The 17,797-nt window shown below is 41.3% G+C and overlaps 1 protein-coding gene across 4 annotated transcripts in view; it reads right to left on the reverse strand.

Moving 5' to 3' along the window:
* cerkl (ceramide kinase-like) overlaps nt 1–17,797 on the reverse strand; it is an 85,292-nt gene that overhangs the window by 20,040 nt on the left and 47,455 nt on the right. For all 4 annotated transcript variants that reach the window (XM_047814772.1, XM_047814773.1, XM_047814770.1 and 1 more), the window contains exons 4-5: nt 11,974–12,037; nt 1,638–1,780 (exon numbers count right to left, since the gene is read on the reverse strand). In XM_047814772.1, coding sequence (XP_047670728.1) covers nt 1,638–1,780; nt 11,974–12,037 — 207 coding nt within the window. The remainder of the gene's footprint in view (nt 1–1,637; nt 1,781–11,973; nt 12,038–17,797) is intronic.

Raw genomic sequence — 17,797 nt, forward strand, 5'->3', positions numbered from 1 at the left:
CGCGCGCTTTCCACGTTATGGGCTACATAGGGAGCGCCGTATATGAGACGGAGCTCTTAATTGGGCCGCAAGAGTCGTTTTACGTGTTCAGCTAGTGTGGAGTGAATAATGTGTTGTTTTTTAAAGACGTGGTTCCTGTAAAATTACGACTAGGTTATAAGGATGGGATTGTGCTTGATTCCTTTTACTGCTGCACGTCTATCAGGATAATGGTCCATTGGAAGGCAATCAAAAGAGGGCGTGGGCCAACCGACCTGTTCTGATTGAGTCGAATCACATATGGATTAATATGGCTGAATGGTGAAAAAATCTTTAAAGCAAAAAAGAAAAAAAACTGGATTATTAATCAGATGTTATACTGAGATATATGCTAGCATGAGTTGAGTCATGAATTGTTTTTGCCACCTTGATTAAATTTACTGCTACTGGATGGATATAATGCACCATAACCTTTTCACGCATACTGTACATGTTTGGTGGCTTGGACATGAGCTTTGGTTGTAATATAATCAATAGGCTTATGTTAATGTGCTCGTTATAATATGTGAATGTTGAAATGTTTCTATAGTAATGGTTGATACACGAGGTATTTTGTTTTTCCGAAAGAAAATCCTTTTCTGTTTGATGCGACAAAACCGTACAATCGATGATGCAGTGTTGTTGTTTTTTTTAGGCGATATTTATGGAAGGAGTTTCCAATGTCAGTGCTTTAGTAACAGATACCGTGCTTTGTACAGTAAATTGTCTCAGTACAGGAAAGTATTCAGGAGAGTGAAGGTTACAAACAAGTAACCGAATTAACGGGCGTGTCAAGTAAAAGAAAAGTAAAACCAAAAGGTGTTTATTCTATAATCTGGAGTCTGGAAGATAAAATCCTGAAATCCAAAAAAACAAGAAGGCAAAACTGCCCATGCTCATGTGGGCGGGGCCTAATCTCTCACCTGTCAATCACAACACGAGCCAATTTAATTCATATTTGAAGGAGGAAGGTTTTAAGTTTGAACCACAGCACCACTGTGTATGTAAAAGTGCATTATGGATTGCTGTGTGTGTGTGTGTGTGTGTGTGTGTGTGTGTGTGTGTGTGTGTGTGTGTGTGTGTGTGTGTGTGTGTGTGTGTGTGTGATGAAGAAGGCTCTGTTTCAATTAACTCGGCATGTGATTGTCCTGGCTGTGATTAAATCAGTCTGATAACAATACACACACACACACACACACACACACACACACACACACACACACACACACACACACACACACACACACACACACACAAACAGTTATGAGCAAAGCTGTTTGTTTTTGCCAGAGGAGCTTCACAACATGATCAGCCTAAATCACTGTGACAGGGAAGGTGCAGAGGAATTCTGGGTAATTTCTCACTAATATGAAGCTGTTAAGTGAGTGAGCGTTCATAATTAATGAAACTATAGTGTGTAAGTTTGTAAGTTTTATATGAGATACTAATATTATACATGCACACTTTTTACTGTATGGTGAATGCGTGTGTGTGTGTGTGTGTGTGTGTGTGTGTGTGTGTGTGTGTGTGTGTGTGTGTGTGTGTGTGTGAGAGAGAGAGAGAGAGAGAGAGAGAGAGAGAGAGAGAGAGATTGAGAGAGATTTGCGGGTGACCCTCACCTGCTGGTATCACACCTAGAGGAAGCGATGCTGGGATGGGCATGAAGGCGGATTGTCTGTCCCTCTCGGCATCCATCTGCGCTCGAAGCAACAATCCCTGAACAACTTCAGCTACAGAGCCATCTCCTCCTACACAAACCACCCTGAAACACACACACACACACAAGGGAGGTGAAGAGTGGGAGCAAGGAAGGAGAAGTGGGAGAGAGTAGCTCTCTCTCTCTCTCTCCTCTCTCTACTCTCTCCTCTCTATCTCTCTCTCTCTCTTTTCCCTCTCTCTTTTCCCTCTCTTTCTCCTCTCTCCCCCTCTTCCCCTCTTCGCTCTCTCTTCTTCGCTCTCTCTCTCTCTCTTCTCTCTCTCTCTCTCTCTCTTTCCCTCTCTCCTTTTCCCTCTCTCTTCTCTTCCCCTCTCTCTCTCTCTCTCTCTCTCTTCTCTCTCCTCCTCTCTCTCTCTCTCTCCTCTCTCTCTCTCTTTTCCCTCATCTCTCTCGACGCTCTCCACCTCTCCTCCTCCTCTCTCTCTCTCATATCTCTCTCTCTCTTCTCTCTCTACTCTCGACTCTCTTTTCCTCCTCTCTCCCCTCTCTCTCTCCGCCTCTCTCTCTCTCTCTCTATCTCTCTCTCTTCTCTTTCTCTTTCTCTATCTCTCTCTCCTCTCTCTTCTCTCTCTCCTCTCTCTCTCTCTCTCTCCTTCCCCCTCTCTGTTCTCTCTTCCCTCTTTCTCCCTCCCTTCCTTCTCCCTTGTTCCCCCTGGCGCTCGGTTGTCGCCCGCTCTTTCGCTCTCTCCGTCCTCCTGCGCTTGCTGTGCGTGGGCTTTGCCCTCTCGCCGTGCGCTTGTTGCGCGTGCCCTGGCTCGGGCCCGCGCCCGCGCGGCTCGCGCTGCGCTGTTCCCGCTTTTTCCGCTCTGCCCGCGCCCCCGTGCTCCCCGCCCGGTCGCGCGCTCGCGCTCGCGCTCCCAGGGCTCTCCCTAGAAAACAAGTTGGAGAGAGAAACAGAATGTAATGTAAAAGGGACGGAGATGTGGACGAAAAGACGGCAGAAGCGATGGAGAAGAAGGACGACAGAAAGAGGGTGAGATCAGGCAAGGGATGAGGAGGAGGAAAGAATAGAGAGAAGAGCAAGAAAGACAAAAAGAGAATGAGAGAAACAAAAGGGAGGGATGAAGCGATAGAGAAAAAAAATGAGTAAACTAGTGAAAAGAACGCGAGAAGGTGAGACAGGAAGAGGAGGATAAACTAAATGGTATGAGGAAGACAGAGAGATGGAAAAGAAAAAGAGGAGAAGTAAAAAAAAAGAATCCCTTCAGTGTGCGTTTTCACTCGAGAGGAAGTGGAACACGTGTATAACGAGTGACTCCGGTTCATTAACACACGTGAGCATTCCCGTTAGGTGTTAACACGTGCACGGTGCCGGGCCTTTTAATCGGGAGACATCATTTTCCAGCCCCGAATAAATCCCGTCTCTGCAGCGGAATAACTCACGGAGCAGGGTTAAGCTCGCTAATCTGCTTTTACGCACATTACTAATAAATGAAGAGAGGCCGGAAAAGCAGATTATTGCAGTAAAGCCTTATGAACAACAGCAGCCCGTGTTTGTGTTGGATTTTAATGTTATCCTTCAAGATTTAAAGTAACTCAGCTTTCAAATACACTTGCATTCATTATAGAAGAAGAAGAAGAAGAAGAAGAACGGGGGCATAGAAGCCTTTATTATCACCACATATACATTACAGCACAGTGGAATTCTGTGGGCATTGCTCAAGGGCCCAGCAGTGGCAGTTTGGCTGTGCTGGGCCTTGAACCTCGATCCTCCGATCAACAACCCGGAGCCTTACCCAGATGAGCCACCACTGCCCCATTATGATGGTTAATTGATGACGTTTATTCATTAAGCTGTGTGAGGAAATACAAGCAAGGCGATATATCTTCACTTTAAGCAGTGATTTTTTTTTCACCCTTTTTATCAGTACAGTTGCACTTCATTTCTTCGACTTCCACTTATGAGACATCCATAAGTCCAGAAATCCACTTATGAGACATTTTCAATCAGTGTAATTCTGATATTTTTCTATTTATTTCAATTTATTTGTATAGCACGTTTAACAATTCACATCATCTCAAAGCAGCTTTACAGAAGTATAGAAACAGAATAATAAAAAAGTTTAAAAAATTAAGTTATTATTTATCTCTAGCATCTATCCCTAACGATCGAGGCGACGGTGTCAAGGAAAAACTCCCCGAGAAGACATGAGGAAGAAACCTTGACAGGAACCAGACTCAGAAGTGAACCTCATCCTCATTTAAAATATATAAATATAAAATAAGTAATGAGCTTTTAGAATGAGACATTTGTTTTTTTCTACGTCCTCCTTTTTTTTAAATGACACTTAAAAAAATATTAATAATATTAATAAAAATAAATAAATGTTGGGGGGGGGGGGGGTAAAAGGCTAACCATATAGACATAAGTTTAGTATTTACAATGCAGGTGAAAATCATTACAGTCACCTTGAGAGATTACATACAGAATAAATTAGCATGTCATCTAAATGATTCAAGTTTCAAATTTACTGTCATGTGCACGAGTGATTAGGCATCTGTAAAATTCTATATGAAAGAGGCATCTATATGAAATTCTTTAGTGACGTGACATACGGCTAAGTACGGTGACCCATACTCAGAATTTGTTCTCTGCGTTTAACCCATCCAAAGTGCACACACACAGCAGTGAACACACACCCGGAGCAGTGGGCAGCCATTTATGGTGTGGCGCCCGTGGAGCAGTTAAGGGGTTCGATGCCTTGCTCGACCTCAGTCGTGGCCGGCTCGAGACCCGAACCCACAACCTTCAGGTTATGAGTCAGACTCTCTAACCATTAGGCCACGACTGCCCCACACACGTAGCACAAAAAAAGGATGTGCTGTCATAAAATAACATTGTGATTCAACAGAATATATTATTAACATATTACGGAAAGTGACGAAGGTACAGTACCAGGTTATATAGAGACGGAGTCTGATATCGGTCCAGAAAAATAATGATGAGTGGTGATTATGCCGAGGAAGAGAGCGATATGGCCTCGATATGACCTTCGACTATATAGCTCTGTGTGATTCTTTTGTCTCTAAACAACAGTGTCATAAACCGATATGCAAATCTGTTTGAGATAACTGGGTAACGATGTAGACATGTAGCTTATACGATGCTAAACAGTGAGCCATATGTTTCCCTTACTTGCATTAGCCCTGCAGCTCTAATGCAAATCTGCGCACATCAAACATGTCTTAGATGATCAACTATATCAAGAACTATCACTTATTTTCCTTAAATGTTCTGCCCAGTGCAGATCTGTGCTTGGATGGGATTCTGCCAAAAAATATGACCCTTGAATAAAAGGGTTACAAATTCCATTTCAAAGGATAAATGTAAATGATGGCCCATGCAAATGAGAGCACGCTGCAGGGCTTCGTAGCTCAGTGAGAACACTTCAAGCACTTTAGAAAATGGATGACCCAATGTAAACATGGTAATAAACACTGACCAGGGGATCTTTTGATGGAAGGATCGTGTGCATGTGTGTGTGTGTGTGTGTGTGTGTATATGTTTAATGGGGGAAGGGAGTGCTATAATACCTCCTGAAACACTTACCACCTGCCAAAAAACAGCGTCAGGTGATGTGCCTTATCTTAGCCTGTTAATCCTGTCGTGTTTAAGACTTAGCACCACTAAGACTAGACCTAGAGCAAGAGTCCTCACCTGGTGCAGATGTGAACACATCTTATAGAGAACTTAAAAATACTTTTGTTTAGCAACTTTATTTCTCTGAATATGCATGAGGCTATGAGGATGAGGTTCCATTTGAGTCTGGTTCCTCTCAAGGTTTCTTCCTTTACCAATTTAAGGGAGTTTTTCCTCGCCACTGCTGCCTGAGTCACCTCAGACTTGCTCATTGGGGATAAATACAAACACATTTAAATATATCTAATATTAATCGTGAATGCTGTATTCTATTCATCTTTATATTATTTTTATAATAAACGTTTGTTCTATGTTTATGTTCTGTAAAGCTGCTTTGATACAATGGCAACGATAAAAGGTCTTATACAAATAAAATTGAATTGAATTGAATTGAATTAAATGGGATGTGGTATCTTAGTGGTTAAGGCTTTGGACTAACAATTGGAAGGTTGTTAGTTTAAACCCCATGTCCACCAAGCTACCACTGCTGGGCTGGGAAACACAAATTCCAGCAGAATCCACAAACTATATGACAATAAGGCATACAATAAATTCTTGAAAATCTAAAATTTTAATTCAAAAATTCAGTACAAATCTTAGTGTTAAATGCTGGATATGAAATGATCAGATAATAAAACTAACTAGAATGTACATGTCCTGAAGAAAATGTGAATGGTGCTTGCACGTGGCAAGTTCCCCTCATCGGGGTGAGTGTTTTGATATATGACATGTCCATGTTGTGCTAACTTTTTGATTTCGCTTATTTTGGGGGCGGGGCTACACGTGACGTCACGGTGGGGTGGCAATACTTTTGGACAAAAGTTGCTACTGAAATAAAAGTTTGTCTGGAGTAAGGTCCTAAAGGAGCTGGTCGGGTTTGGTGTAAATCGCTCGAAAACTTGCCAAGTTATAAACCACCAAAATTTATAATGGAAGTCTATGGGGGAAAAAAGCCAATTTGAGCTTCCGTACTGGGAATTCCGGAATTCCGATCGCTTATAAAAGTCATAGCACACCTCTCCTCAATGAGCCTGTCAATTTGACACCTCATTCATGGGTCTAGGACAAAAGCTGCGGGACAAGTTACGCGCCGAAGTTTTGTCCGGCACAATAACAAGAATGTTGCTTTGCAAGCACCATTAACTATAGAGCTAAAGGACAGGCATCAGGAGTTTATGCTAAGACTTTCACAGATGTATTTAATTTATCCCCTCTGGTCTGATTAGGGAACTGACATGATAGTTGGTGTTTTAAATAAAGAACAGGTGACACCGAATGATCATTAATGGTTAAGTGTTAAAAGCTAAGTGTTGTCATTATTCAGTCATGGTGTAGTTGTTCATCCTGCTTATTAACAGCAGGTAATTTTTATTTTATTTTTTTTTGTAAATGCACCACAAATTTTAGATGAATAGTCATACAATTGAACAATGTATTAAATGCATCTGCTCTTCATCATAAAGAAATGCCTGTCTATCCTCCTGATGATCATTTATCATTTCTGTAATATATATATATATATGTATGATCTGAACGATCTCTTTGTGAGCCCTGAGAACGGTCTGCTCCTAACGTGAATGTGGCTAGAGATCTCGAAGATAGAGTCTAATAAACACTGGGTATGAATTCAGCTTTTTCGGGTTTTAAGAAGATGATAATTACCTTTAATGTGTGAACACAATGACTGCCACTGTGTCAGCAGTGACACCTTTTTAACCTGCCTATTGTGGCATGCAAACACACACACGCACACGCACACGAGACGGGTACGTGCAGAGAGACGGCACCGTGTCGCACGTGTCTTGCACTCGCGACCTTGCAAGAAGTGCACCCAAAATAGCACCAGTCCCATTACTGCACAGTTAGATTACTGCAGTAATTAATGAGTTATGATCTATTAATGAAAAATGTGTGATATTACCTTTTCAAACTTAATTCTTCTGAGGTTAATTAGGCAAGTCGAGATAGAGAGCTAATGTGTGCGTGTGGGTGGGTGTGTGTGGCGAGGGGTGCGAGAGCGCGCCTATCTGCCGAACACAATGGAACATTTCCTCTCCAAGAAAACACTGCAAAAAGACAATGAGATCTTTTTTTTTTTCCCTTAGCTTTAGCGACATGTCGATAGCAGGTCCATTTTTTCCCTCTTTAATCAGACACCTCGCATAACTGCAAACCCGCTGTGATGTTTCCGGAGACTGAAATGTATTCACACGCTGCAGTGTAGAGTGAAATCATCCGGCACTTTCTCCGACAAAATTATACAAGGCTCAAAATCGAGTACTGCCTGCCAAATCCAGTTGTACGTTCTAAGAAAATCACTGCAACCTGTACCTCAGGCCTCAGGGATCTAGAACATCAGTCACAGATGGTATGTTTCCACTTGACAGCATCCTGGTTAAAAAGGTTTTCGTTGGCATGACCAAGAAATTTAAAGCTGATCAGTTATCAGATATACGTAGTGCAATTAACAATGCATTAAAAACCATTTGATTAGCTGGATGGAAAAAGCTACAGCAGTCTTTTAGAAGGTTTTGGAGGTAAAATAGCAAATGTCCATCTGAGCAAAGGCGATACCATACTGTAGTTCTGTTTAGCAAGCCAGATTCAGAGATTGTTGGTGTTTGATGGTGTTGGACAATTTGGGAATGTTTGCTTGAGAAATCCAGTGTTTGCCGTTTAACTCTAAATGGATATGTTGTTTAGTTTTTCAGTGTCGGTCTGTACTTCTTGGTGTTAGGGTCTATAATTTTTCAGTGTCGGTCTGTACTTCTTGGTGTTAGGGTCTATAATTTTTCAGTGTCGGTCTGTACTTCTTGGTGTTAGGGTCTATAATTTTTCAGTGTCGGTCTGTACTTCTTGGTGTTAGCGTCTATCATTTTTCAGTGTCGGTCTGTACTTCTTGGTGTTAGGGTCTATAATTTTTCAGTGTCGGTCTGTACTTCTTGGTGATAGGGTCTATAATTTTTCAGTGTCGGTCTGTACTTCTTGGTGTTAGGGTCTATAATTTTTCAGTGTCGGTCTGTACTTCTTGGTGTTAGGGTCTATAATTTTTCAGTGTCGGTCTGTACTTCTTTGTGTTTGTTTGTGTCTATATTTTTTCAGTGTCGGTCTGTACTTCTTGGTGTTTGTTTGTGTCTATAATTTTTCAGTGTCGGTCTGTACTTCTTGGTGTTTGTTTGTGTCTATAATTTTTCAGTGTCGGTCTGTACTTCTTTGTGTTTGTTTGTGTCTATAATTTTTCAGTGTTGGTCTGTACTTCTTTGTGTTTGTTTGTGTCTATAATTTTTCAGTGTCTGTTTGTGTTTCTTGATGTTTGTGTCTATAATTGTTCAGTGTCTGTACTTCTTGGTGTTTGTCGTATCTGTAGGTTTTCATTGTCTGACTGTTTATTGTTGTCTAATTTTGGCTTTTCTTGGTGTTTGTTGGTGTCTGTATTTTTTCAGTGTCTAATGATGTTTTATTGTTTGTAGTTTTTGTTTGTAGTGTCTGGGTTCTTTGGTGTTTCTTGGTGTTTGTAGCTGTTTTATGGTGTTTCAGTGTCTAACTATGTTGCTGTCTGAATGCATGTGTGCTTGTGATTGTTGGTGTCTGTGTTTGATAAACAAGAATTATATGCCATTAGATGTAAATGGCCAATAGTAAATAATCGTGTTTCTTATTGGTGTGTGTTTGATGGAAAACGATGGTGTGTGTTAGCGTGTTATAGAGAAAGTTGTTTTCAGTTGGTGTTAAGGTGTCATTGTTCTACTATAGTTACATTTTGGTGGTTGGTGGTCTATGACAAAAAATACATTTGTATAATTCCTATTGTACTGTGCATGAAATTCATGAAATAAATAGATGAAAAACTCAAGCAAGTAAAACCTACGCAGTGCCTCTATGAGAAGGTTTTGGCAAGGACCAGGTAGTGGAAGCGATGAGGAAGAAGATTGTGAGGAAGAGCTCACAGAGTTAGGGAGTAGCAGAGTACAAGTAGGCCCCCTCCCTCACCTGATCCATCTGTCTCTTAGCTCAGGTGGGAGCCAAGGCCTTAGCTGTAGGAGAGAACTAAAGCCCAGAACACACACACTCACACTTGTTCACCATCACACTCTAATAAACCCATAAACATGCATGAATAAACTCAATTCAGCAAACACCAGCAAATGTGCCAACAAACTGAATATAACCAGTACTTGTGTATGAATGAAGTTTCTACTCAAAGCTAATTCACTTTTAAAGCCAAATCACCATATTTACATACTGGTTATTGGGGGGTTTATGATTTATACCAACAAATGTAATCTTGTTGGTATTTGATGGAGCATGTTGGTGTGATGGAGACTGCTGGGGATTGTTGGAGAATGTTGGTGTTAAATTCTGGTGTGATGAAAAATGTTGGTGTTGGTGTGATGGAGAATGTTGATGTTGATGTGATGGAGACTGCTGGGGTTTGTTGGAGAATGTTGGTGTTTAATTTTGATGTGATGGAAAATGTTGGTGTTGGTTTGAAGGAAAATGTTGGTGTTGGTGTGATGGAGAATGTTGGTGTTGGTGTGATGGAGAATGTTGATGTTGATGTGATGGAGACTGCTGGGGTTTGTTGGAGAATGTTGGTGTTGAATTTTGGTGTCATAGAAAATGTTGGTGTTGGTTTGATGGAAAATGTTGGTGTCGGTGTGATGGAGAATGTTGGTGTTGGTGTGATGGAGAATGTTGGTGTTGGTGTGATGGAGAATGTTGGTGTTGGTGTGATGGAGACTGCTGGGGTTTGTTGGAGAATGTTGGTGTTTAATTTTGATGTGATGGAAAATGTTGGTGTTGGTTTGAAGGAAAATGTTGGTGTTGGTGTGATGGAGAATGTTGGTGTTGGTGTGATGGAGAATGTTGGTGTTGGTGTGATGGAGAATGTTGATGTGATGGAGACTGCTGGGGTTTGTTGGAGAATGTTGGTGTTGAATTTTGGTGTCATAGAAAATGTTGGTGTTGGTTTGATGGAAAATGTTGGTGTTGGTGTGATGGAGAATGTTGGTGTTGATGTGATGTAGTTAGTTGGTATTGATGTGATGGAGACTGCTGCGGTTTGTTGGAGAATGTTGGTGTTGATGAATTTTGGCATGTTGGAGAATGTTGGTGTTTAATGGAGAATGGTGGTGTTTGCTAAAGAATGTTACCTTTGGTGTGATGGAGGATTTTGGTGTTTAATGAAGATTGTTGACGTTTATTTGAAAATGGTGGTGTTGGCATTTGATAGAGAATGTTAGTGATGGTGTTTAAAAAAAGAATGCTTGTGTTTGATAAACAGTGCTGGTATTTGATGGAGTATTTTGGTTATTGTTAATTTTGGGTTAACAAATTGGGTTGAAGATTGCATATTAATGTCTGATGTTGAATGTTAAAGAATATTGGTGTTTGATGAACAGCGCTGGCAAATGGTGTTGGTTGGTGGAGAAGGTTGGTGAACTTCAGGATGTAAATTGGGGTATTGGATCTGTGTGGAATATCACTATGATGTCAGCATTCACTGAGTTATTCAAATACAAACTGATCTACAGAAATGTTGATTTCCCAATGCTCTCTCTCATGAATTGGCCAACTATTCCTCTATTTAAGTTATTTCTGTACATCCATTAAAGTACACTCAGCTTGTCCTTGTCCCTTTTGTCTCACAGTCGTACCACATGCTGCGATTTTAATCAAAAAGCATGGCGCCAGACTTAACACTCCCCCCACCCTTAACCACATACGCAACCCCGAGGCCAGGCGATGGGACTCTAATGGATGATCGTAGATAAGGGTATGGACACAGACAGACAGACAGACAGACAGACAGACAGACAGACAGACAGGTACTTTATTAGTCCTGTTAGGAAAGTGCATTCCAGTGCACTAGTTCAGAGGAACTAAGAGTATGATGTGAGTTTGTAAGACTGCATTTTCCAGACATATTGTGCTCCATCATTCCTTCTAGTGCAGGCAAGTAATTAAAGATCCACCTGCCTGAGTGGCCCCACAGTGGCCCAACCTAATTGAGAGAGAGAGAGGGGGGGGGGGGGGGGGGCTATGGCACTGATCAGAGTATTACTGCTCTGGATGACCGTCTCTCTTTTTAAACCCCACTTTATTTATTAGGGCTAAATGCTAAATGCCATCTCCAGAGGGGAGGCTAGTGCAATATTATTTTCATCATCGGTTTCACACAGTACTGATATTGCCAGTGAGAGAGAGAGAGAGAGAGAGAGAGAGAGAGAGAGAGAGAGAGAGAGAGAGAGAGAGAGAGAGAGAGAGAGAGAGAGAGAGAGAGAGAGAGAGAGAGAGAGAGAGAGAGAGAGAGAGAGAGAGAGAGAGAGAGATTAAAAGGAGATTTTAAAAGGGAGTAAAAGGGTCAGAAATGAGAGCACACTAAAGCTACATAGTGGAGAGAAGAGAAGGGAAGGGAAGGGAAGGGAAGGGAAGGGAAGGGAAGGGAAGGGAAGGGAAGGGAAGGGAAGGGAAGGGAAAAGAAAAGAAAAGAAGAGACGAGACAAGACGAGACAAGACAAGACTGGTTGAGAAGAGAAGAGAAGAGAAGAGAAGAGAAGAGAAGAGAAGAGAAGAGAAGAGAAGAGAAGCCACATACCCATCATACTGGTCCAAGCTGCACTCCTTCAGGATGGACAGAGCATGGCCTTTTCTCTCAGTGACTACGGAGGGAAGAAGAAGAGTTAAAAGTAAATAAATAAGGAAATAAAAGAATAAATAAGGTGGAGCAGTGATAATGGCCTTTAGTAGCCTCATCCAAGCTTTGGCACACAACTAGAACTGAGCATATGGTCCTGGCTGTAAAGCAGAATTTATATCCGCATGCTGTTTGCATTTTTAATCAAGAGAAAGAGATGTGGTACAAAACGAACAGCCTTGTGTTCGAGCCACACGAAAACGAGGTCAGCTTAGACACTACCCCCGCAAACATATTCCCTGCATAAACATCGCTGGAACACAAAACCAGGTCAATGGATCACGCCAATCGTCCAGGAGTGTAGAGAAACCCTAGTGATTGTTGTATGTATGATGTGAAATATTAGCCTCAGATGACTATTGTTAGTTGGCGGGAGTGGAACCAGATGTAGTTTTCTGCTGTTGTAGCCCATTTGGCTCCAAGTTCTCTGCTTTTCCTCACAGATCCAGTTCCAACATGGCGGCACACACCATTAAAAGTTCGGGATATTAAAAGTGTGCAAAACTGTGCATTACTGTACCTTTGTTTTGCATGCTGCTCTCTTTGCTGTTAAACAAACTATCACAATGGCTAGACACAACATGGGAACCGTTTACAACGTTGGCGAGAATTGGTTTGCAACAGGATAAACCGGCATCAGCACTGATAATGGAGCTAGCCTAAGCACGGCGTTTAGTGATCAGCAGGATCTGGAACGGCAGCCTTACTGTACCTGAGAGAACACACCATACAATAAACTTGGCGAGAAACCAACCACCAAGTACTACGATATTTGGTCAGATGGGCGGAGTTAAGCTCTTCAAGACTCTCTCTTTTGACTGTACTGACTGGTACATGTTCACAGAGGCTGCTACAGCAGAGTGGCCACACTGACATAGAGGAATAGGCAGCATCTGTCACCAGATTCATCAGCAAGTGTGTTCATGATGTTGAGCAATCGTTGTGCATCCCAGTAGGAAACCCTACTGGATAAATACTAAATTCTAATCTCTGTTCAAAGCTGTGATAAAGCCTCCAGATCAGTTGACAGAGCAGCACCGAGCAGCCAGACGTTATCGCACCCTCAGCATCAAATAAGCCAAAAGCTTATATGCCTCAAGAAAAATAAGACGACAATAACAACGACCCACGAGGGATATGCAAAGGCATTCAACGTGTCACTGTTTTACAGCTAGATATATCATCTTGCTCATACGAAGGCATCTCCGTACCAGACTCTCTGAATGAATATTCTAGCAATATTCGAAGCAACTAAACCCAGGAAGGTGGTCAAGTCTAACCCACCATCAGGTGACCAAGTGCTGTTTAACTGTTTCTGTATAGAATCAACGACTGTAATAATAACAACACAGGGGAATCCATGTGTGGCAGAAATGCCCAGGAAAACCCCAATGAATGCTTGGAGCACAGGGAAAGCACCACTGCAGATGGTATCTCATGCTCTCTGCTGTCTCTACTCGTGGCCCACTTAACAGTATTGTGCATTTTTCTGGGGCACCTCTGCCATGGACTAAACAGCAGCTGTGCCTACGGGTCATGAAGCGCATCACACTGCAGATCTGCCACTTACAAATGGATGGGGTTTGGGCATGAATGTGGACAGTAATCCCGCTATGGTGTAGATCTACCTGGCAGTAGCAACATGTACAAATACACAATCACACACACATACACACACACACAATGATTGACAATAATAGTGATGCAATCATTCTATCTACTATCTATCTCTCTTATGGGACACAACCTCAAATGCTTCTTGCTAACAAGATTACACTTGTTTAAACACATCACATTCTACTTCCTTTTTCAATCCCTGCAATCCTATATATATAGAGAGAGATAAATAAAATATTTACATTTACAGTTACATTTATGGAGCGGGAGATCGACAGGTGGATCGGTGTATCTTCTGCAGTGATGCGGTCGATATACCGGTCTGTTGTGGTGAAGAAAGAGCTGAGCCGCAAGGCGAAGCTCTCTATTTACCAGTCAATCTACGTTCCTACCCTCACCTATGGTCATGAGCTTTGGGTCATGACCGAAAGGACAAGATCCCGGGTAAAGGCGGCCGAAATGAGTTTCCTCCGTAGGGTGGCTGGGTGCTCCCTTAGAGATAGGGTGAGGAGCTCGGTCACTCGGGAGGAGCTGAGTAGAGCCGCTGCTCCTCCACATCGAGAGGAGTCATCTGAGGTGGCTCGGGCATCTGTTCTGGATGCCTCCTGGAAGAGGTGCCCCCTGGGGAGGTGCTCCGGGCATGTCCAATCGGGAGGAGGCCCTGGGGAACACCTAGGACACGCTGGAGGGACTCTCTCTCGGCTGGCCTGGGAACGCCTCGGTATTCCCCCGGAAGAGCTGGAGGAAGTGTCTGGGGAGAGGGAAGTCTGGGTGTCCCTGCTTAGTCTGCTGCCCCCACGACCCGGCACCGGATAAGCGGTAGAAGATGGATGGATGGATGGATGGATGGATGGATGGATGGATGGATGGATGGATGGATGGATGGATGGATGGATGGATGGATGGATGGATGGATGGATGGATTTACATTTACATTTAAAGCATCTGACAGAAGCCAAATCTTATCCAGAGCGACGTAAAAATGTCCTTTAAAGTCTTTATCAATGAAGGCATTAAATACCTGTATTCAGAAAATATAACATCCAGAAAACAACCCGATATCAGAAAGTAATTCAATAGCAAAACTGATTCCCTCTCAATGCTTCAGGAAGTGTTATCTTACCTAGTTTATTACAAAGGCTTTAGACACACTTGCTTTAGAATAGATACAAAGCTCACTGTCTGGTTCCAACCCATATCACTCAGCTACTGTTATACACCTGACATTATGGTTATAGATGGGAGATTAAAAATGAATGCATGCCTGAACAGTCAATCAGAAACCTCTGGAAGCCCTAAACTACGAGATGTGCCTTTTTTTTTATTTTTAGCTTTTAACAGAAGCACTATATCATCATTTTTAATGAATGTATCTCATTATTTGATAAATAAATAAACCATCAAGTACAAAGCGATGCTGGAGAATTTATGAAAATCTCAGTTATCAGTTAACATTATGACTGTATCTTTTTATCATTAATCGTTATCACTATTATTTTGTCAGTGTGAAAAACATAAATATCATTTCTACTTTCATTTCTAGGGCATTATAATAATGAACCGGTCTGGCTGGCTTCGTAAATACGTAAAGTACTGGAACGGGGCCTCAGAATAGTTTTAAATGCAAATATACCATATAAACAAAGTAGATTGAGTCAATACACTTCCCAAAACATAAGATAACTGCTACTACTACTGTCGTGTGAAATTTATTTATTTATTTTATTTATTACAAATAAAAAATCGTATTTGTATATTTACGCAGTATTTCGTGCGACATAAAAATAAAAATAAATATATTTATATGTAAATATACTGAATTTTATAGCAACACTAAAGTGTCCAGGAGCTCCAAGGTTGTACAACACAGTGCAGTTTTCCAAATTGGCCTACAGGGGGAGCAGCTGCAAATCAAAATTAAGGACAAATGACCCCTGAAGCGGTTGTTTGAACGTGGTGAAACAGAACTGTAGCTCATTTACACTGACTTCATGAATAATGAGCTACACGCAGAGGCTTCACACGTCACACATGTTACGGTAATAGTCTTTAAAGTACTTACGTGTGAATGTCAATCTTCAGAATGAGAATATGTAGCATGGAATCATGGCTTTCCAAGACATAAAAGATCAGCGTTAAACTGAAGTATGAGCTCCTGCCATCTCAGACTTCCTCCTGCACATTTCTCTCAATAACGTTCCAGGCTAATTCCATCGCAATTGCGCAAAGCAATGCCTTGCAGAATGAGATCTTTAATTTCGATTATGCTAAAGTGTCTTTTAATGGTGGGAGATTGTGCTACAGTCGCTGCCCCCCACCCCACCGGAGCCAAACCATCACCGAGCCGAATTACTGCTCCAATGACTTCGACAATCACAGAGCCATATCCATTAGAGCCCAGACTGCTCTGTAGGAAAGACTGCCTGCTGTTTGTGCGAGCGTGTGTGTGTGTGTGTGTGTGTGTGTGTGTGTGTGTGTGTGTGTGTGTGTGTGTGTGAGAGAGAGAGAGAGAGAGAGAGAGAGAGAGAGAGAGAGAGAGAGAGAGAAAGATGGTTAGAGTATATAACGGTGTTGACCTTGTATTGAACAGTTGAATAGTTCCTCGAAAAATGTGTACATGTAATTATATATTATGAAAAGAAGAATGATGCAAGTAAAAAGTAGTGATCCAAATAATTAGATGAGTAAAAGTAAAAAAAAAAGGCCCAGTGATTGTAATAATGACAACAAGACCATTCCACATAAATGGAGTCATAATTTAATAAAGAGATTAAACCTCCACATAAATTAAAGGAAAAATCAACATATAGTGTGTTAATAGAGTTTAGCTAGCACAAGCTTCATGTTCCTCACTTGGTGTTTAGATGATGCTGGTTCTCAAGAGCTGTTTCTCACCTGACTCAAACATCTCCCATAGATAGATCATCTGGTGGCTGCAGACGACTGTCGAAGTCCTTTAAAATTAAAGCTGATAGTAAATGCTTTAGAATTCGTTTGCATTTAAATTGCTTTATTAAGCAAAGAAAGTCAAAGAAGGGCAAAGTGATTGTTCCTGAAACTTTAAGATGTGTTGCTTGTTATTTGGTATCATAAAGTATAACTTTTAGACCTTCTACACAACAACTCTATAACCCTTAGGAGTAACAAATAATAACATTCTGCAAGAATGGACATTGTTAAGGTACTGAAATGTCTTCCTGTCTGTCTATGTATCCGATCATCCATTTGTCTGTCCCTACGTGTATCCATATTTACATCTATCTACGTCTATATTTCCATCCATCCATCTTTCAGTCTGTCTGTCCATCTATCCATCACCAATTCATTCGTCCGTCCATCTGCGCGTGTATCTATCTATCTATCTATCTATCTATCTATCTATCTATCTATCTATCTATCTATCTATCTATCTATCTATCTATCTATCTGTCTCTCTGTTTGTCTATCTGTTCATCCATCCATCCATCTATCTGTCTATCTATCTGGCTGTCTGTCTTTCTATCTGTCCGTCTGTCTATTTGTGTATCCATCCAGCCGTCTATCTATCTATCTATCTATCTATCTATCTATCTATCTATCTATCTATCTATCTATCTATCTATCTATCTAGTCTGTCTGTCTGTCTGTCTGTCTCTCTGTCTCTCTGTCTGTCTATCTATCTATCTATCTATCTATCTATCTATCTATCTATCTATCTATCTATCTATCTAGTCTGTCTGTCTGTCTGTCTGTCTGTCTATCTGTCTCTCTGTTTGTCTATCTATCTATCTATCTATCTATCTATCTATCTATCTATCTATCTATCTATCTATCTATCTATCTGTCTCTCTGTTTGTCTATCTGTTCATCCATCCATCCATCTATCTGTCTATCATTCTGGCTGGCTGTCTTTCTATCTGTCCGTCTGTCTATTCGTGTATCCATCCAGCCATCTATCTATCTATCTATCTATCTATCTATCTATCTATCTATCTATCTATCTATCTATCTATCTATCTATCTATCTAGTCTGTCTGTCTGTCTGTCTGTCTGTCTCTCTGTCTCTCTGTTTGTCTATCTGTTCATCTATCTATCTATCTATCTATCTATCTATCTATCTATCTATCTA

The sequence above is a fragment of the Tachysurus fulvidraco genome, chromosome 6, assembly GCF_022655615.1.
Source record: "Tachysurus fulvidraco isolate hzauxx_2018 chromosome 6, HZAU_PFXX_2.0, whole genome shotgun sequence".
Classification (NCBI taxonomy): Eukaryota; Metazoa; Chordata; class Actinopteri; order Siluriformes; family Bagridae; genus Tachysurus; species Tachysurus fulvidraco.